Raw genomic sequence first — 21,088 nt, forward strand, 5'->3', positions numbered from 1 at the left:
GTGCCCACACCACAGAGCCCTTCAGCGGCTGGCTGCTTTCTTGCCTCTGGGTTCAGTTCCTGGCTCTGTTCCTAACTGACTGAGGAGGCAAAGTTAACCACCTCTCTCAGGCCTCAGTTTACCTATTGGTATGAGAATGGCTATCTCTACAGTCACTTTCAGCTTCCTGACTTGAAATGCCTGTCAGTAAATGTCATTCAGTGAATAAATATTAATTGAGCATTTATTTCTCTGCAGGCCTAAGGGAAAGGTGAATTTGCCTGGCCCCAGCTCTGAAGCTGATCAGTCTAATGAAGTGGTAATGACAACACACCCTTACCCTTGCTGGGCCATTCCTGTTAGCCTCCTACACTGCTGGGGGAGTCAAAAATGCTGAGCTTGCTTACAAGGGAAGGTGCTAAGAACCTTCTGATCTACCTGTCCAGCGCTTGATTTTCCACTGGGGTGATAGGCCATATTATTGGATAGTGAATGCAGTGGAAACTGTCCTGACTTGGGAGTCAGAAACCCTGGGTTCAGGTCCTGGTGCTGTCACTAATATGCTATGTGATCTTAAGCAAGTTACTCTCCTCTCTGGGCCTCAGTTTCCTCATCTGTATGATAAGTTAGGGCTAAGCTGATCAATCTCTTATGATCCCTCTCAGCTCAAATAGTCTATGATTTTATGATCTCATGCCAGACACCTAGCAGTCACCTGAGCCAGGTAGCTTCTGATCTGCTTTCTTCCCCATCCCCCCCAGCCCCTGGCAATTGCCAAAAATGATTGTCTCAAGACAACCTTTGGCCTAGGATGGCTAAAGTGGACCTTTAATCTGGGTTCAGAGTCCCTGACATCTCCACTGCAGCCATCAGTGCTAATGTTTCACTTCTCTGGGATAGCACATGGATTCCTAGCCCTCAACCACGAGACAGGGTTCAAGGCGGTCACCCTGAAACTTCCCCTCTTATGGCCTTGGGCAGGGACTTACTTTTGACTTTTTTGAACCACAATATAAACTAAACACAGAACAGCCAAGCTTTCAGACACCAGAGATTTTGTATTGGCCAACAAGGTCAAGAAAGTAAGGCAGGGAGAAAGGAAGAGACCTGGAATCCCACCTCAGCCCCAGCCCTACAGATACCAATGATGCAGAGGGTGTCTGCAAAGCCTGGGTTTACGGTTGGAGGGTGGGGAATACAGATGTCTGGCTGCCTGGCCGGGGACTACAGCCAAAGGGAGGTGCTCCCACTGGGGCCTCTCTCCACAAATACCAGAGGTACGCCCTCATTTTCTTCTCAGTTTTCAGACCCTTAGAAGGAAAAGAAAGGAAACTAACATTTTTCTGGGCTACTACGTGAGCCTGGCACTATGCTAGGCACCTTTGAATACATGATCTCATTTAATCACCACAGTAATCTCTTGAGAATAGGTGCTACTATTGCCCTTAACAGTGAGCAAACAGGCTCAGAGATCCAGGATCTTGCCCAAGGTCACAAAGCCAGCAAGTGTGACTTCTTCCTAAATCTGGCCTTTTCCCACTATATATCACACTGCTCTGTACTCTGAGATCTGGTTAACTGCCTGATAAACATGTAGTAGGAATTCTTATCTCTTAGAATTCACCAGCAAATCTGAGCTCTTCCTTCTAAGCACCCACAAATGCAACTGGGAACTTCTTTCCAGTTTTTCAAGACCTCATCCCTCCAAGGGCCCTGATCTCTGGTGTCTGCTGCTCAATTCAAAAGTATACCCTAAGTCCCCTTTGGGTTCTCACAAGCTAATCCCTGGGGAACTGTGACAAAGCTTCAAGTCAGGGTGAGGGATGAGAATAAGGGGTGCTGAGTCCTGGACTGGACTAGGCTTAGCCTGCTGTGAGCCAGCGGGAAGAGGCTGGAGGAGACAGATCCAATGGGTAAAAGAGAACTCTTCTTAAGAGAGGGATCTGCATTTCTCCAGAGGAGGAAGCCTGGTGAATATGAGGCTTTGGGACTGGGGAAAATCCGGGAAGTGAACTTCATAGGGCTGCCTATGTGGAGTGGAGATCTTACAGATGCTCAAAGGTCTTTCATAAGTCATAAGAGAGGATGAAGGAGCCTTAGGCAGTCACAACTGGTTGGAGGAGAGGAAGGACCCTCTGGAGCAGGGTTATGGCCGAGTCCTGTGGGCTCCCCCAGGTGATTGTGTGGGGCTCTCTGTTGAAGGGGAGGCTTGTCAGTTCTGTGCAGAACGCTGGTCTCATGTGACAGGACAGCTGGGATGGGAGTAAGGTCTGGAGTCTATCTTTCCTAAGTGGATCACAAATCTATACAATAGATCTGTGAAACCTGGGCTCAGGGAGTTCTGTGGGGGCAGAATGTGGCAGCTCAGTTTACCCTGCTTAGAGAGAAGGTGCTGCTACACTGCCTCACATTTCTCTGCCTGCCAGCTGGGTGCCTGGGTGTGGGGGCTCTGGGTGTGCTCTGAGCAGGGACCCTGCTGTCTCCTTGCCTGCCCCCACCCCAGTCTGTGTTTGGGGAGGAGGTGCGTGTTTCCACATCACACAGAAACAGCCGACAGTCTGTCCTGGAGATGAGGTACCATCATCCTGCAGGTACTAGGAAGGGGGAGTGTCTGCCCACCTGTTGCTAGTGACAGGGAGAAATATGCCTCTGAGGGAGGGGGGGGGCACTCTCTGACCCTTCCATGAGGGGAAGGGAATGTCTGTCCCAAGGTGAGACTCCTAGTCTGGGAGGAAGCTGACCAATGTCAGTCCACCCAGAGGTCTGTGTGTCTTCAGATGTCCTGGAGTGGGGTGGGGGCAGGGCAGTCTGTCCCTCTGAAGTCTGCCTAAGGTGTCCCCCTGGTGTGAGGGTAGTGGGGTGCTGAGACAAGGGCGTCCGTGGGCCTTGTAGGGGGCGGGGTATGGAGAATGCCAGCCTGTTGGGGGAGGGGCGGCCGCCTGTGAGCCTGTCGGCGGTGGGGTGGCAAAGTCAATCAGCCATAAAGCGGGGGTGGCAGCGGTGGGGCTGGGACAGGTGTCTGTCGTTCTGTCCGTCGTTGTGAGGAGAGCACTGTGGGCCCTTCCTGGGGGCGGGTCAGTTTGTCTGCGGGGGTGGGGGCAGCAGGAGGTGGGGTTGGCCGGTCAGTCTCCGGGTCGGAAGTAGGCTCGTGGTTGAGGGGCGGCTAAGTCTGCCTCCGGGAGAGGTGGGGGTGAGGCAAGAGAGATAAGGGGTCGGTTGTTTCAGGTTGGAAGGGAGACATGTCGGTCCTTCCTGAAGGCGGCTCTGGCCGCGTCGAGGCCCTCCCGCGGGTCCCGCGCCCGGCCCCGATCCCCGGCCCCGGCCCCGGCCCCGGCCCCTGGCCCCGAGCCCTGAGCTCCTGCTTTACTCACGCGCCCTCGGCGCCCTGAGAGCCCACGATGAAGCCGAATTTGTCGATGCGGCGCTCGGCGAAGCCGTTGGCCTCTGAGTCGGAGCCTAGAGAACTGAGCTCGTCCGCGGCTGCGGCGTCGGGGCCCGGGGCCAGGTTCTCCCGGGTCCCCGACAGGCTCCCCCCGGCTGCAGGCGCGCGAGGCCCATTCTCTCCGCGGCTCTTCGCCATCCCGGCCGCACCCGCCGCCTCAGCTTCAGCGGCCACCTCAGCCACCTCAGCCGCCCGGCCGCCGCCGACGCCGCCGACGCCCCGCCCACGCGCCGCGCTCATTGGTCGCTGCAAATCCGGAGGCGGGGCCCTAGACCCTCTGGGCGCTTCCCCCCTCCCCACGCCCAATGGGCGCCGCGGACCCCAGGGCCCGCCCACCTCCCCCTGGCCGGCGCCAACCGGCCCGACGTGAGGGGGCGGGGCAGCCGTCATCCGAAGCCCTACCCCCGCGGGCTGCCAATCAAGAGCGCTCACCTGAAAGAGCTCCCCCGGCCTTTCCGGGTTAGCCTGGGCGGGGCCCCCTCACCTGCTGCGCCGCTCAGGCAGAGGCCGAGGGCGGCCGCTGGGAATCCCGCACCTGCCTCCGGAGGCCCCTGTTCCTCGCGAGACCCCAGGGACGTGGGTGGGGCTTGTTTCACCCATTCATTTATGAGGAGTTCTGAGGAGATCCAGGATAGGTTCTGGGACTCGCCGTTGGACACTCAGCAGCTTAAATACCCAGGCTGAGCTAGAAATTGAGCAGCGTCTTCCGCTGCTCACTGCTTCTAGGGCTTTAAATTAGGGAGACCTAATTAGTAAGAATAATGACCTACGTCTATCGAGCCACTCACTGCCCCAAGTTTTACCTACTTTCTCTTGTAATTTTTATTTTTCCAACAGCTTTATTGAGATATAATTAACATACCATTAAAATCACCCATTTAAAGTGTGTAATTCAATGGCTTTAAGCATATTTACTGAGTTGTTGCAATCATCACCGTCATCTAATTTTAGAACATTTTCATCAACCCCAAAAGAAATTCCTATCCATTAGCCATCAGTCACTCCCCATCCTTCCTCCTCCAGTCCCTGGCAACCAGTAATCTGCTTTCTGTCTCCATAGTTTTGCCTTTTCTAGACATGTCATATAAATAGAATCATACAATATGTGACCTTTGCATCTGGCTTTTCACCTGGCATGTTTTCAAGGTTCATCCATGTTGTGGCATGTATCAGTGCTTCATTCCTTTTTAGGGCCAAAAACTATTCCATTGTATGGACATACATTTTGTTTATCCATTCATCTGTGGATGGACATCTGGGCTGTTCCCATCTTTTGGTGATTGTGAATAGTGCTGCTATGAACATTCCGATAGAAGCTTTTGTGTAGACATTCTCTTCATTTCTCTTGGGTAGATGGCTAGGAGTGGGAATTGCTGGGTCATATGTTAACTCTTTAATCTTTTCACGGACTGGCAAGCTGCTTTCCAAATTGATCACACTATCCCTTGTAATATTTTAGCAAGGAGGTAGATACTATTATTAGTCCCATTTTAGAGTTAAGGAAACTGAGGTGCAGGCAAGTGATGTCAGCTAGCTATCTGAAGCCCCAGAACTAGTTTGTTGCAGACCCAGGCAGTGAACCTAGTTCTTACCAACAGCTACTACTGGGGGAGGCATGGGCCAATTGTATCTATGTAGACTTAGCTCCCAGCAGCCTACTTCTGACCCCAGGGATTACTGAATCTTAAGAGTCATGATGATAGCTCCTCACTTATGTCCAGTACTTTATGGCTTGTAAGTCACAAACTGTAAGCCAGCAAGACAGGCGCAGAGAGGGGAAGGGACTATAAGAGGCAGGCCTGAACTGCAGGGCATGGGCCAGATGGCTAAGGGGCCCAAAGCAGCCCCAAGGAGAGTCTGAAGCCTTGAGTGATTTCACCAGCCGTTTCCTTGATGCCTTGTGGCCCAGACATTCTTGAAGACTTCACTGTGCAGTCTTTACATTCCATAGGCTTCTGGTTTTCCATAAACAGGGCAGTAGCAGACATGGGAGTGGACATGGCTATTTTGATCTTAAAATCTCAGTCTAGGAGGATGTATTCCACCTCTCCAGTAGCTCCAGACAGAGTGGTGGGCTCTTAGTCCCAGGTCCCAGGATGGGCAGAGTAGGCCTTGCAAAGGGGTGTAGGCCTATCCCAGGGAAGGGAGAAAGAGGAGCCAGACATACCTGGAAGAGATGTGAAGCCCCAAGCCTGGCAAAGTATCCACAACGGTTTGACTCTAATTCTGGTTCTAGGCTCATATCCCAAACACGTTCAGCTCTGTGAGGCACATGTACAGTGACCTTCACTCCAGGGTAACTGGGGTAGGGGTAGGGGGCAGGTTAGAAGCATCAGCGTGTCCTTCTTTGGGAGACTGGATAGATGTTGACCTCAAGTTAAGGCCATGATGCTCCAGCTTCTACTTTTCTTACAGAAGACCAGCCAGAATTCAAATCTCTGCTGTCACTATGTGACCTTGAGCAAATCATTTCTCTCTGAGCCCATTTCCTTATCTGCAAAATGGAAATAATGAAAAAAATACCTCCGTGGAGGAGTTGTTCTGAGACACTGAGTGTGATAGTATGTGCAAAGCATTTGGCACATGGAGATACCCAGGAAATGGTAGCCAGGAGTGGTGGCATTTGTAGTTTGCAAAGCACTGGCAAATTCATTATTGTCTTCAGTGTCTCCCACCACAGCTTGTGACTGCAGCAGGGGACCAAATCTAACCAGTGGCACATGGCTTGGAAAACTTTGCTTCATGGTTGTGCCCCTCAATAACTGATGTTCTCATGCAAAATGGCTTAATTTCTCAGAAACTATTTCCTCTTCTGAAAAATAGGAATACCAATAATTATTTATTTACTGAAGTCAGTGAGCTGTCTCTGAAGCCTCCAGCACACAGCAGAAATTCAGTAAACATTCGGTTCCTTATTTCAAACTCCAGAGCTCTTTAATTGACTTGACGTTACAGCGGTGAACTCCTTGGGGCAGAGGTGGGGGCAGAAGGCCTTCCAAGACTGAGCGAGCCAGGACAGATGCTCATTCAGGAGCTCCGGGAAGCTGGGTTCAGGCCCCAGAGGGTGGCTCAAAGGACCCATTCACTCCCATTCTACCCAGCAGCATTCCAGCCTCCAGTCACAACCTCAGTCACGGTGGGCCTGTGGGATCTGACGATTTGTAGAGTGCCTGACACTTTGTCCTGAACCCCCATCTCGAGCCAATCCCAGGAAGAAAGGAGAGCTTGGAGTGTGGGACGCCCCCAGCTCTATTGACCCCCTCCCCTCCTGGAACAAGACTCAAGTGGTGTTCAGGGAGATTCTGGGTGTTGGCCATGAAGAAACAACTAGCAGTGGGCTTACTTCAGGCACCCAAACCACGAAGCCAACTTCAGGGAGCCAATTTCAGCCCTGGCCCCTGGGGGAAACTTTCAGCTACCAGATGGGAAGCAAATGGCAAAGTGAGGAATAATATCCTCCTTATCAAGTTAAAATGTGAAGGGTCCAGTGGTCTGTAAGAAAGCCACATAACTGGCACCGCAGAAGGGCCACTTAAGCACTAGGTCTGGAGTTGAAAGCTTCGAGCTCGGCCGGGGGATGGAGGGGATGGTGGGGATGGTGACTAGAAAACTGTGACCTTGGGAATGGCCTCCCTGGCCAGGGAGATGACCTCATGGGGAAGCTAGGAGGATGAAATGGAAGGATTGCAAAGGAAAGGAACTGGGAACGCTCAGGGGATAAACACAGGTGAGATCTTCAGAATGAAATCAGCTTTGGGTTTAAAATCTGGAAACAGTTTATCAACAGGCTCTCACCTTCCTTCCTCTGAATACCCACAGCAGAACCTACCTCCCTGTGATAGCACAACTCCAAAAATAACAGCCTGCCCTGGCCCTTACTGCGGGGCAAGGACTTTGACATACATTTTGCATACATTCTCTTTTTATCTTCTTACTGTGTGACTATGGGCATGTGATTCAGCTTCTCTGCACCTCAGTTTACTCAAGTGTCGAACAGGAATATTCACATCAGGATAACATGAGTTAAAATTGATAAAGTACTTAAAACAATAAAGAGTAAACTGGTTAAATTTTATAGTCCTTAAAATAGTTCATGGCCTTGCCACAATGAAGTATTTTTAAAATAAATATTTAAAAAAAATCTCATCACATACTTGCACTGACTCGAGATAAGCCACCCGCCCAAGGTCACTCATCAGATGAGTGATTCCCAGCTTACAGGAAACCACTACCCTCTAGTCTCATCTGCACGCTGCCCACTGACTCAGCAACCGCATCCCACCCGACCACGCTCTCCTGCGGTCCTGGCACGCTGAAGGCGTTTGGCTAAACGTATGGTGCTATGCCTTTGGAGGACCTGTATGTTTTAAAAAGGAAACATAAATACATCAAACAAAGAGTCATAGAAGATTCAATAGAGTCAAGAATTTAGTTAAACCCAGCCTTCCTCAGAGCAGAAGAGGAACCACAAGGCACTGTGCCATACTCCTAGGTCTGGACAGGGCACAGGTGGCCAAGAGACAAGTCTCATAACACTGATTCATGAGAAGGGTCGAAGAGGTTTATTAGCCCATGGCAAGGTACAAAATGATTAATGACGATAACAACAATCTATCAGCCAAGCATCACTGGACACTATGACAATACCCCACAGGACATCCCTGGGTTCACATTTCCTAAGGGGCTGCCTCAAGAAACGAATCCCCTCAAATCAAGACCAGAACACAAAGGGATCCAGGGACCACTGGGAAGGAGAGTGGCTGAGAAAGCCCTCTCTTATCAATGTGGGGAGGGTGGGGGGGAACTCTGCAGGACCATCTGAATTTCCAAACTTAGTAAGAGGAAAACAAATGTGCAAGGCAGGGTCTCCTGGGTCTGGGACAAGGGGCAGGGGACAGGAGAGGCAAAACGGCACTGGCTGGGACATGACAGCAGGTTTCTCTCTTCTACTTCTTCCTCCCGCCTCTCTCCTTGAGGGCCAGGTGGATGACGGCACCATTGGCCATGTTGTAGTAAGCCAGTGAGTTGGAATCCTTGATGAAAATGCCCTGGAAAACATAGAGAGAGCCTCAATCTGGGGCAACGACCTTGAGTACACTGAGCAGCCTCACAGGCGAAGAGAGGGGCTTGAAGGAAGGCAGGGCAGGAAAGGGAGTGGCGCAGGGCGGGAGTGAAGGTTTCTGGTTCCTCTCAGAATTCTTTGCTTTTCCTTCCTCTCTACTAAGCCATGCTCTTTCCCTTTGTCAAGACCCCAAGAAGTTGGCCCTGACCAACCCCATGGAATTCTGACTCTCAAATCACAAGAACTTTAGTGGTCAACTAGTCCAACAACCTCATTTCACAGAGGAGAGAACTGAAGACCAGCATGGGGATTTGTCAAAGTCCAAAGAGGGAGAACACAGCAGCCCTGTGTGACCTGGCAGGCACCAGGTGAGTTGAACATCACCTCTGTGTCCCTGCATGACGCCAGGCTACCTGAGACCACACTGACTGGGATGGCTCCACCACTGGGCCAGAAACCTGCCAGAACACTCTCAAGTTTTGTCCCTAGACCTCCAACCCAGCCACTGAGGTATGTGGACCCCACACAAGACTGTGCTGTGACCCCACCAGAGCCTCACCCTGTCGGGCTACACTGCCCCAGCACTCCCAGCCAGCATCACTTCTAGGATGGACTCAGAGGGCCACACCCAGGTGTCTCCATACTCCTTTGACAGCACAAGGGATTTAGCTTCTGGGACAACAGAGGCATTAGGACCCAACAGGCAGGACCAGACACCCAACTCACCTCGTACTGCAGCTTCTGTTTCCCTGCTGGCATGCCTGTGGCTTCATGAATCTTCACCTTGATGACAGAGACCTATGGGACACCAAGAAGAGATCAGTCACTGCCTTGCTAAGGTCAGCTGAAGGAAGCTTCCCCTGACTCCTTGGTTCCCCTGCACCTGATGCCAGTTGATGGCAGCAACTCATACCTGGTCGGTGAGTGGGAGGGTGAAGACAAGCACCTGTCCATTCAGTTTCCATTCCGTCTTGTCCTGCATGTTGGGCACTTGGACTTTGATGGACACTGGACCCTGCGAAACAGAAGGTGGCCATTATGCCTGGGGAGCCCTGAGACAATCAGAAACTAAGCTCTCCTAGTCCTGGGCCAGTCTAGACAATGTCAGCAGTCCATCAGGGCTCCTGGACGCTGGCCTGATTCACTACTCACACCACTTATGATGCAGAACAAATCACTTCCTCCTTTCAAGAACTGGTTTCTCTTATTTAAAACAATCCTTATCTTGCCTCGTGGTGAGTCTGGAACTGAACAAGTGACATGAAAATGCTCTGCAAGCCCCAAGAAGCACCAAAGAGGGAAAGACTATGAACCGCAAGGTCAGAAGACCTGGGTACCCAACTCAGCTTCCCTGCCAACTATGTCTCTCTGAACCTCAATGCCACGTCTGTAAAGTGGTGATCACGATGCTGGACCATACCGTTGTGACCATTAAACAGACAAGTACCTGTAAAATGCGTGGCTCTAACCTGGCACTCAAGTAGGTGCTCTAGAAATAAAACTACCATCAAAAAGAAAAAAAGAAAAAAGATTTGGTCAAATGCATTGGGGGAATAGGGCTGGGCTGTTTCCGCATCCTCATTAGAGCCTAATGGCTTTCCCGGGCACTGACAGTGCCAAGGTTCCCACCTCCCCTTATTTCCAATATCCCAACAGGATCCCCACAACACGTGGGTCTCCTCCGGGCTGGTGGGGAAGGCCAGAAAGAAATTGACAACTGCACCCAGGATATTCTCCAGTGTCCAGGGCCCCTTTGACACCTGCTGCCTGTGCAGCTGGGTCTCCGTGCTGGCCTCTACAACAGCTCATACCAGCTGTCTACTCCTCCGACTGCTCACCCCACATCTAGTGCGTGCTCAGAAGCCCTCACAAGCCTCCAACAGGTGACCTAGGCCTCAAAAGCCAAAACTGTGGCAGAATAGGGCGGGCCAGGGATTGTGACACTGGGGCAGGACTGAACACCCCATCTAGACACTCCAGGCTGTGAGCAGCACTCTGGGATCACACACCTTATTTCTGCGGAGGAACTCTTCCTCAGGCATGAGGCTGTCCTCAGTCTTCAGTTTCTTGGAGGCAGGCTCATCTTCCATGGGAGGTGGAGGGTGGACAGGTGGCATTGGGGCTGGAGCTGGGACCGGAGCCACAGGTGGAGCGGGCACAAAGGCTGCCAGGACAGGAATAAGCAGCTGTGTGAGTGGGGGGAAGGGGTTCAGGACTCAGGGTTGGGGGAGAGAGAAGGCAGATTGCAAGGGCTTCCCATTTCTCCCAGTCAGAGGTGTGTAGGACCACTCCTTGCTGAGTCTGGCAGCCAGCAAGTTCTCTGGCAAGGGGACTTGGGAGGCTGCCCAGACTGGGTAGCAGGAAACTGGAAGAGGAGCAGGACTGATGGATGGAGTGGGTGTCAGCCAACAGCAAGGATCGTCAGACCTCTGCCTGTCCGGGCCTGACCCCTCTAGGTGCAGAGACCCCAGCTCTACCCTATCAGCCTGAGCCACAGGAGCCCTAAACCCCCAGCTCCCAGTTCAGGGATCTCCTTTGGGCTGGACCCCCAGCTGGGAACAGCTGGCACTACCATCAGCCACTGCTCTTCTAACAGCTCTTGGTCTGTAGTTCTGACCCAGTGGCTTGGAAAACCACAAGACACTGACCTGTTGGCACGATCATGGGTGGTGGGCGGGGTGCCATGATAGGAGGGGCCGAGGGAGGCATGGGCACTACGTTGATCCTGGGTGCGTGGATGATGGGCGGCATGGGGGCAATCACCGAGCCAGGGGGCAGTCGGACCACTGAAGCCATTGGGGGCCGGGGCATGACAGGTACCGCAGACACAACTGTGGTACGGACGGGAGGCGGCATCTGCAGGGGAGGGGGATCCACAGGTCACAGGAAGTCAAGGCTGCACTCTAAGGGCACACACAGCTGGCTATCGGCCACCTGCAGCCTTTGAGGCCTGGGGCTGAGAGCGTGGCCTCACACCGGGCTCTGACAGGAACTACACCAAGAGGGGCCCAGAGCGACACTCCCACTTGGGACTCAACCAGCTGTTCATGGCAGACACTGAGCAAGCCACTAAAGAGAATGACCTCGACTTAGCCTCTGGGAGTCAGGCCAGCAATCCTCGAAGCACAATTAAGCCCTCCAGCCCTTCTCTGACCCAAGCCTGCTTCTCATATTTACCACTTGCCTCCTCCCAACAGACGGAACATCAGGCTGGAGGTTCCCACTTCTAATTAAAAGTTATTCTTTTTCTCTCGACTTAACCTACTCAGCATTTGGGCCCTCTGTAAGACAGGTGCCCTTTGCAGCCAATAGTGTCCAACCCCAAGAACCCAGCTCTAAAAGACGAGTCACAAGGTGGCTGCTGGCTAACCGCGGGTGGCCGGGGCACTGAGGTAATGGGTGGAGCCGAGCTGGGGATGTTGGTGGCCGAAGACGGAGGTGGTGGCTGCTGGGGGATTTCATTGGGCTTGCTGGGGCCGATCTTCTCTTTGGTATCATCTTCTGGCACCAAGCCCTTAGCCTTGTGGATGGCTTCAATCTGCTCCTGAAGGGTGATATTGGCCTGGGCAGCCTGCTGGGTCCGGGCCATGCTGCCAGAGTGGCCATCCCAGGTCACCTGCACGGGAAAGCAAAGCCACAGCTTGTCAGGGTTCCTGGAACTGAGCCCAGGTGTGGGAGTCTGACAGTAGGGAAGGCACTAAGATCCATCTAAGCCGCACCTTTTCCTCTGGCTTCTGGATCTCCTCCTCGCCAATCTTCTTACCAATGGCCGTTTCCTCTACACCAAAGATGTCAGTACGCCGCTCGGCCAGCTGTTTCAAGCTGCTCTCAATATCCAGACCTGGATATAGTCACAGAATAGAGGGAGGGGACAGAAAGGAAAACTAAACCAGGTACCCTTCTGACAACACAGCAGCTCTACTGGTGCAGCGGAGAGGCTGCTCCCATGGGACAAGGCTGTCTCAGGGTCCCATCGCAGCATGTCTGCCCTCCGAGCCTAGGGAAGGCTGCCCAATCAGCACTAAGCCTGTAAACCAGGGCTTGTCCAACCCCTTGACTTACGAAAGGCAACTGAGAGAACAGGGTCACACGAGTGGCAAGTAGCAGAGTGAGGACTGAAGCCTGGTGTCCTGCCTCTGGGACAGTCCCCTCCCTCCCTGTTGTGCTGCTTCTCACATAATCAAGGGACCATCATGTCTCATTTCAAGGTACTCAGCGTACTCCAGCCATCAGAGCCTTCATTCTATGACAGCCCCAAGAATGAGCAGCCCTCCCAGCTATAGTCAGATCTTGCTCTAGAATGCCAGTGGGCACATGCCATCAACAACAGGCGCCTACTTTTGGAAGACTCCTACGGAGATTCCTTCTAGAAAACAGAGTTCTTTTGTAGCTTCATAGCGTACCTATCCTCAAAAGCTTTTGCTGACTTCAATTGTTACTTTCTATTTTTGATTAAAGCAAGCTGACTATAGCTTAGAGATTCCCATGGCCAAAGTGAGTTACGGCTGAGTCAGAAAAAGGTGGACCCAGCAGGGAACCCCCACCTCACCTGGTGCATACACCTCATCGTCACTCTGCTTCTCACGGATGGAGCGATCTCGCTGCTCCAGCCAACGGGGGTCAAGAAGCCCAATGCGCATGTGTTCTTGCATTTTGCTGGCAGGGATCTTCTCCCCAGTGATGGGGGACACAAGGTATTCATCTGGAGCTGGGGCTGGAGGCAGGGGCTTGGAAGCTAAAAGGCAACACAGATGCTTGAGAACACTGGATGCCCGCCTGGGTTAAGAGAATGCAGTTTCATCTGTGCACCATCTATTCAGTGCCACACTGTACCTGGCACTGTGCAAGGCGCCAGAGCACCAGAAGTGACTAAGTTTCATTCCCCACCACAAAGTGTATGAGAGGGGCTATCAATGCCTTTATGACAAGCCACCTCCAGCCCTTCTAGAAATGGAGAGAAAAACACGGAGGCAGGAAAGCAGAATCTACCTTTGGGGTCATAGTCTTTCCGGACAATGACCTGGTCTGGAGTTGGGGGCAGAGGCGGCGGCATGGGTGTCTCTGGGGGTGGGGGCACTTTCTGCCCTTCTTCCTCATCATCTGAACCCTGAAAAGCAAAGCAGTGGCACGACTCAGGGGGACCAGGAAGCCACCTCCCTGAAGCTGAGCCCTGGCAGCTCTCAGGGTGGCAAGGAGCCTAGGCCCCTGCCAGCCAGCATCCATGTGCTAAGCCTCCCAGGGCAGCTGAGGCCAGCCGGCTGCTGGCCAAGCTGCTTCCTCTCAGCATGAATGGGAGCACTGGGGGCCGTGGTGCTAACACTCCGCCCAAGCATTTCCAGCAGCTGGCACCAGGCAGTCCCAGGAGGCCAAGGGCACTTAACATGCTGGGGAGGGGCACGGGGGGCAAGTCAGCGCTCAGTGGTAGCCGCTCAAGGAGCAATACTGGGAGGGAGAGAAAAAGTCAATTCCCACAGACACAGGGGCCTTTCTTCTCAGGCTGCACACAAATTCTTTCCAAGGGGAGGAAAGCAGCTTGGCTCTGGAGACTCTGGCTCAAAGGGGACAGAGGCGGCCGAAAGGAAGCACAGGCTACACTTAGAAAAGCTCTGGGAATTGCTGATCATTTTGGGCCTAAGCTCAAAAGCATCCAAGCACGGGGTGTAGAGGGTCCCCTAACTGAGAGCCAGCCTGGGGGCGGTAGGGAGCAGGGCCTTTGGGCAAAGGAGGGAGGTCACAGAACAGGGCCAGCACAGCTTTCAGACCCTTGATTGTGAATGAATCTTTGTTGCCCAAGCTGGAAAGATGCTCTGTGCTGCCTGGACTTGTGCAGCTGCTCAACCAGGACGCCTTATTCAGGACCTACGCTTCCTTTTGAGGTTCACAAGGGACCTGGGCCTCTGATTCTGGAGGTGAGCACCCCCATCTCCTTGGGTTCCACGGGGAAAAGTCACTCCGCAGGCCCTCCCAGGAACATACCTCATCCATGTCTTGCACTTGGGTATCCTGGTCCAGCTGGGAAGGAGGCTCCTCTGCCTTCTCCTGTTTCTCGTCCTCCTCATCAGACTCGACCTCCATCTCGACTTCCTCACTCTCCCCAAACTTCTCATAGCGCTCCTGAATGAGGATTCGGGCCCCTAGTTCCTCCGGGGTGGTGGGAGGAGGGAAGTTCCCTGGCAAAGGGTAAGCCAGTGTCAAAGGGAGGCCTCCAGAGACGGTCTTGATCAAAGGCCATCTATCTGCCCTCTCTACACTGTCAGCTCTCTGAGGGTTGTCTGACTTCTCTCCTATCTCCAGAGGCCCACTCAGGGTCTGGCACATTAAATATTTGTTGAGTTGGGTTTAACTGGGGCAATGTGGTAGAAATCAAGTCTCTTGGAAGCAGAGATGAATGATACTGATGGAACCCTGAGGGACTCCACTGCTCCCTGGGGACAGCTGTACAAGAGCTCTCAGGACGGCTCCAAGCTTCTGGCTCCCCAACTGGAGTCACAGATCCACCTTCCTCACAGACCCACCTTGCTCATTGGGTTGGAAGTCCACCGTTTCCACCACCACAAAATCATGCCAGTCAATCTGAGCATAGGCTACCCGCTCCTTCTCCTTCTCCTCTTCTTCCTTCTTCCTCTCACGCTCCTGAAACTTGGCCCACTCCACCCGGTAACACACCTGAAGGGAGGGGAAAACAGCAGTGCTGAGCTGACTCAGGGTCTGCTCCTGATGAAGCTATCATCTCCAGGCCTTCACCAAAGCCAGCATCTCCTTCAGAACAGGAGGCTGCTCTGCCCACAAGGGGAACTTCCTGGAGCAAACTGTGGTATTTGTATCTGGTTTCAGTCAGGCCCAGAGTTTGGACAGGATGAAAATCTGAAATGCCAGAGAACTTCTGTCTGGGCCCCAAGGGCAGCTGCTTGTTATAACCTCAAAGCTTTCTGCTTGAGTTGGCGAGGGGTGAGCACCTCCCTCCCAGGAAGTCTGTGTGACAACCAAGTGCCCACAAAAGCAGCAGCAGTCTGAGAGCCTGCAAAACAGAAGTCTTCAAGCAACCATCCAGAACTGCCACACCAATATGCCTTCTCTCCTTGACTCTAAAAACCTGGGGCTTCAAAAGGCAGTTATCACCCTTTCAAAAGCTGGCTTCTTAGTAAGGGAAGAAAAGAGGAGACTGAGAGAAGCGGAGAGCAAAGCAGAAAGTTGGGGAGCAGAGAATCTAGGTTTCTTTGGCCTTTGTAGCCTGCCGGCCTTTCTTCCCACCACTACTGTGCCTGGAGCGTAACAAGGTACTGACTCAGACATTACTTCCAAACACACAACAGAACTTGCACCACAGCAAGTGATAATAAGAAATTCAATTTACCTGGTCCAAAACTTCCCGGGGGTTCTCTGCTTCTTTCTTCAGCTTGGTAAATAAGCCTTTGGGTGGAATCAAGATCTGAAACACAGAACAGTTAAAGCAACCATCAATGCAGCACAACACAGGACAAAGAAATGGCCTTCCTGGGCCTGTGGAAAAGGCACAGGAGAAAGGATAGCAAGGGATTTTGGGACCCAGTCCCAGCTCCACTTGGACTTTGGGCAAGTTACTTAACCTCTGTAACTTGGTCTCCTTCTACAAAATGGTGACACCACCACAAAAACTTGGCACTGTTAACTAAAAAAGTTGCAAAGATTAGCAGGAAAGTATGCAAAACCACTACCAGCTCACCCAACACAGTCAGCATGCAACGAATGCTCTCAGGGGGCAGATTGGCCCCTACCCTCCCCTGCATGCCACCAGACCCCTGATGACTTTATTGAAGACAGGCCCCATTTCCCTAGATTTCCATCCCCTGCTTCCTCTTTAGCATTTCCTCCACAGTATGTATCTCCATCTGACATACACTGACATTATACTTGCTTGTTGCCCCCTTGCTAGACCAGTCTCCACAAAGACAAGAGATTTCTGTCCTTGGATCACTAACAGTCTCTAACACTCAAAGCATATTTGCTGAGAATGAACGCTGGCTTTTTTCAAAACAGTTAGTCTTTCCAACTGCCCCAACAGTACCTACTGTCACTGGGAAAGCAGCTCAGCTCCACTCCATCCTCTCTGTACCTCTTCCCCCAGAATCCACCTGCCCCTAGAGTTCCCATGGCTAGAGACAGACACCAGTGCCCTCAGAACAGAGTCCTAAATGTCAATACCCAAGTTTCTGAGGAAGAAGGCATAGGAAAATTAACAGACTATAAAGGGATCTGGGACCTCCAGTGTGGTTGGGCCTCATCCAGTCAGTTGAAGGCCTGAAAAGAAACAAGAACAACAACAAAAAAACCTGACCTCTTCACAGGAAGAGAGGATTCTCCAGCCTGGTCTTCGGACTTAAAACTATTAATGCTGGCTCTCCCTTGGATCTCCAGTCTCCTGGCCCAGCCTGCAGTTTGGACTTGCCAGCCTCCATATTGTGTGAGCCAATTACTTAAAATAAATCACTTCTGTGTGTGTGTGACACACACACACACAATCCCCCACTGGTTTTCTGGAGGATCCTGACCAATATAAGAGGGAAATTGGGGGTTAAAACACACAAACACACACACACACACACACACACACACACACATGGAATCTGGGGAACCTTTAACCCTGGAAGCAGGCCACAAGGGAGATTAACCCAGGGCTCACTTAAAAATTACTGTGTAATTACAGTAACCCTTGGGCCTTGAATGAGTGTTATTTTAGCTACTGTCTTAGCTTCTGGACTTGGTCCTTTTCTAAACACAAACATTTCTGTAATTCTTTCTAGTTACATCCTTAGAGTGAACGAAGTTAAGAAGAAATCATTACATAACCTTTCAAGTCAAATCTTTAACATACTGCCTCTAGATATCAAAAACAGATGTGCAGACCATGCCACAAAAAAGGGAAGACAACCTCCACCATGTGTGTAGCAAGAAAAATGTGCCACAGGCAAATCTATACCAGCTTATTTGGCAATAAATCAGTGATCTGATTATTTTAAATACCACTACTGACTTGTCCGGAATCTTGATTGCAACAGTGTAGCATGGTAATTAAGATCTTAGGGTCTGGAATTAAAATGCCAGAACTCAAGTCCCAGCTCTGCAACCTCCTAGCTATGTGACCTTGGCCAAGTTAACTTCTCTGTGCCTCAGTTTCCTCTTCTGCAAAATGAATATAATAAGAGTGGCTACCTTATGGACTACTAAGGATTAAATGAGAAGATTCTATATAAGTACTGGCTATACTTACTCATGTTAAATATTTTCCCAATATCTATTTAAATAATATTTGTAACTCAAGATACTTTTTAGGGTGAAAAACAGTATAGGTTTTAGAGTCAAACGCTGGTTTAAATCTCAGTACTGCTACTTATTAGCTGAGAGACTATGACTAAGTACTTCATCTCTCTGAGCTTGTTTCTGCTTTTGAGACAGGGAGGAAAGCACTTACCTTACGGACTCCTGTGAGGACTATTACATTAGGTAATCAGGAGGCAATTATTAAGGCCTCCTTCTCAGGCCCTGATCCAGGCAACTGAAAGTTTAAACGTCCTCCTAAGCGGCTAGCACCACTGGGCCTTGTCATACAGCAGGCACTCACCTAATGGCAGTTACCAATTATGTGTTTCCTTTTCCTTTAGAAACAGCAGTCTATGTTGCATTTAACAGGAAAACTGAATAGAAATCAAGACTTTATACTGAATTGGGATTTTTAACATCTGCCTGAGGGACCCACACAGGAGTGGTTGTCCTTGCAGACAGTGAGTGGAGAGAGTGCTGATGGTAAGATGCCTCCCTTCCCCGGCCAGGCCCAGCACCCAGCCCCTGCCCTGCCCAGGCACCTTGGTGTACTGTTCCACCAGCTTCGTGAAGTAGTTGAAGAGGCTGTGTTGCGGGCGAAGGAAGTCAAACTGGTAGTTGCGCTGCTCTTTCTGCATCAGCTGGGTCAGAAACTGGCGGCCATTCCTGGCCACAAACTGAGCCGTCAGCTTCACCACATCCAGGTCAAAGGCTGAGATGGAGGGGGGGTCTGCGATGAACTCAAACTCAGGAGGGGGCTCTTTGGGCACGATGGTCTCTTGGATCACCTGGGCTTGGACCTAAGATGCAAAGGGAATGTGAGGCAAGAGACACAAAGTGGACTGGTTCCAGAGGAGGGGCGAGAATACACCCCCAGCAGGATGGCACGGACCTCTATGCTTCTGTTAATCACGCGCATGCTGCCGGCACATGGTGTGAGAGACTCCTAATTCACAAGAGCACCAATTTCTTGGCCAACTGAGGCCTCAACTCCCTGACTGGCTTTTTGAGTGAGATCCATGCCCCTCTGTATCTCTGCTGCTGCCCTGAAACCTGAGGATCAAAACCAGGCGGCAAAAGATTCAATAGGAACACAGCTTATTAAACCCCACCCAAGGGAGACGGAGGATGTAGTAAGCCCTACACGTGTGCAGAGGACCCCACCAGAAAGGAGACTTCCCCATCTGTTACCTCATCTGGCCTCCAAACGAACCACAAGGTGGACAGAACAACTACTGTGAATTATTTTTATAGATGAGAAAACTGAGGTCGCCTGAGGCCCCAAGAGTAGTAAATTGTAACACATGGTCTCAGAACCTACTTCAACCTTTATATCCCACTATAAAACCAAGGGTAGCCTTTGCCACCATGGTCCAGGAGTGAAGCAGAGAAGGGACCAGTCCAAGTTTACACAGGAGGCAAAATGTGTGGGCCCTTCCTGTCCTCATGGACAGCCTTAATCGTCCCTAGTGCTAAGGAGGTATTAGGGCAGGCCAGACAGAGGGGCCTGGGAAGGTGAGACGGGAGAGATGGCACAAGAACAGGTCCACATGCCACACTGTGGCACTGCCCTCATACCACGGTCAAGGTAAAGAGTAGAGGCTGAGAGCATGGACTTCAGGGTCCTGACTCTGTGGGTAATCACACTTCCCGAGCCTTAGATTCCTCATCTGTAACATGGTCATTTTGCTGGCCTCCTCACGCAGCTCCTATGAGGCACCAATGAGACAAGGCTCCCAAAGCACTGAGCATAGAGCTTGACAAGCAGCATTCAGCAAATGCCAAGTGTCAGCAATACTTTGCTGTCTGAGCTTCAGTGTCTCCCTCTGTAAGGTGGGGATAAACACCTCATGTCTCTCCATAGGTGGCTGTGAGGCTTAGACAGCAGAGTTCATTATCTCCCCCCTCCCTGTCCTGGCCACTCTCAGTCCTGGGGAAGTGAGGGGAGGGGCTGGCTCCAACCTTCTGGGGCAGCTGCTGCTGGGTGGCTTGCTGCTGCTGCTGCATGACCTTAGGGATGGCGGCCGAGGGCTCCTGAGCCTTCCCCTCCTTGAACTCGCTGACCTTGTGGCGGTAGTAGGCATGGTAAGGGTCGTTGGGGTTCAGGAAGTTGAACTTGGGGTTGTTGATTTCATTCTGTCGTATCCTAGCTTCAAATTCAGGTCCGTTCCTAGAAAGGAGAAAAAAGAGAAGCATTAACACTACAACCCTTGCAACTGCTTAGACCAGAACACAGCCCACCCAATCCCCATTCTTGCCACCACCCATCACTCAAACCAGCCTATCCCTCAACACAGCAGAGGTCCACCTCGAGACTCCTGGCGTCAGTGGCCAGTGCCACCTGCCTCCTGCGGTCTATCTAGGCCTCCTCCGTCACTCCTGCAGCTACTCTGCCAGTCTTGCTATTTTCAAGACAATCTGGACTACTGCTTTTTCCTTTCAATGAAATTTATTTACTTAAAAAAAAAGTACTTAAGTGGGGAGGGTATAGCTCAAGCAGTAAAGCATATGCTTAGCATACACAGGGTCCTGGGTTTAATCCCCAGTACCTCGTATAAAAATAAATAAATAAGTAAACCTAATTACCACCCCCGACAAAATGTACTTAAGAAGGAAGGCATATATTACTACTTCAAGTAAAAATCAGTATGGCTGTACTAACAAAACAGTCATACAATTCAATACAGTGAAAACAAAGTAATATTGTTAAAAGTTTAGCTTGAAGTTTGCTGATACTGAAGCCAGTTCTTAGTTAAAAAGCAGGATGACTGAGTGCTGGAGACATGTTAAAAGATATCCTAGCACCAAACTGAAACAGTCCCTTGGGCAACAAGAAGGATTGAAAAGAAAAAAAAAAAAAAGAAAATGTAGACAAAGTGATTTAATGCCTTGTCTATGTACTAGCTAAAATCACCTCATTTACTACTGGGTGAGGCTCATACAGGAAACACTGCTCCCCAAGGACCCAGACTCATGCTGCTGTGTAAGGCACATTCAGGGAAGCAGTAACATCAGCAAGGAAGTCTCCCATCTCTCTCTGTATCTGGGACAATTTCCCACATACAGCCAATGTCCCCAATTTGCATGTCTTTAAACCCTCAAAATAATGAAAAATGTCCCTCTCATCATGTGTAGGGAATCCGGATTTTTAGAGTCCCAACAGTAATATTTCAAGGTGTCACATGTACACAACACCTGTATCTGTCAGGAAGTGCACTAACCTTAAAGACACACGATTCGGACTCGTTCTAGTTTTGGGTTCAGTACCAACTTACCAAGCTATAAAACTTCTCTTAAACTTGCTTTCC

The 21,088-nt window shown here is 51.1% G+C and overlaps 2 protein-coding genes across 2 annotated transcripts in view; both read right to left on the reverse strand.

The window, feature by feature from the left end:
- The window catches only part of TBC1D10A (TBC1 domain family member 10A), a 30,927-nt gene extending 27,281 nt beyond the window's left edge, over nucleotides 1–3,646 (reverse strand). The window contains exon 1 of the mRNA XM_074356607.1: nucleotides 3,351–3,646. Coding sequence (XP_074212708.1) covers nucleotides 3,351–3,559 — 209 coding nt within the window. The 5' untranslated portion in view covers nucleotides 3,560–3,646. The remainder of the gene's footprint in view (nucleotides 1–3,350) is intronic.
- Nucleotides 3,647–7,960: 4,314 nt separating this feature from the next.
- SF3A1 (splicing factor 3a subunit 1) overlaps nucleotides 7,961–21,088 on the reverse strand; it is an 18,181-nt gene continuing 5,053 nt past the window's right edge. Inside the window, exons 3-16 of the mRNA XM_010951319.3 lie at nucleotides 19,743–19,950; nucleotides 18,323–18,580; nucleotides 15,838–15,912; nucleotides 14,999–15,149; nucleotides 14,460–14,653; nucleotides 13,473–13,590; nucleotides 13,033–13,218; nucleotides 12,203–12,324; nucleotides 11,854–12,099; nucleotides 11,132–11,339; nucleotides 10,493–10,647; nucleotides 9,397–9,498; nucleotides 9,210–9,281; nucleotides 7,961–8,469 (exon numbers count right to left, since the gene is read on the reverse strand). Of these exons, the coding sequence (XP_010949621.1) occupies nucleotides 8,368–8,469; nucleotides 9,210–9,281; nucleotides 9,397–9,498; nucleotides 10,493–10,647; nucleotides 11,132–11,339; nucleotides 11,854–12,099; nucleotides 12,203–12,324; nucleotides 13,033–13,218; nucleotides 13,473–13,590; nucleotides 14,460–14,653; nucleotides 14,999–15,149; nucleotides 15,838–15,912; nucleotides 18,323–18,580; nucleotides 19,743–19,950 (2,197 nt within the window). The 3' untranslated portion in view covers nucleotides 7,961–8,367. The remainder of the gene's footprint in view (nucleotides 8,470–9,209; nucleotides 9,282–9,396; nucleotides 9,499–10,492; nucleotides 10,648–11,131; nucleotides 11,340–11,853; nucleotides 12,100–12,202; nucleotides 12,325–13,032; nucleotides 13,219–13,472; nucleotides 13,591–14,459; nucleotides 14,654–14,998; nucleotides 15,150–15,837; nucleotides 15,913–18,322; nucleotides 18,581–19,742; nucleotides 19,951–21,088) is intronic.

Source organism: Camelus bactrianus, chromosome 32 (assembly GCF_048773025.1).
Source record: "Camelus bactrianus isolate YW-2024 breed Bactrian camel chromosome 32, ASM4877302v1, whole genome shotgun sequence".
Lineage (NCBI taxonomy): Eukaryota > Metazoa > Chordata > Mammalia > Artiodactyla > Camelidae > Camelus > Camelus bactrianus.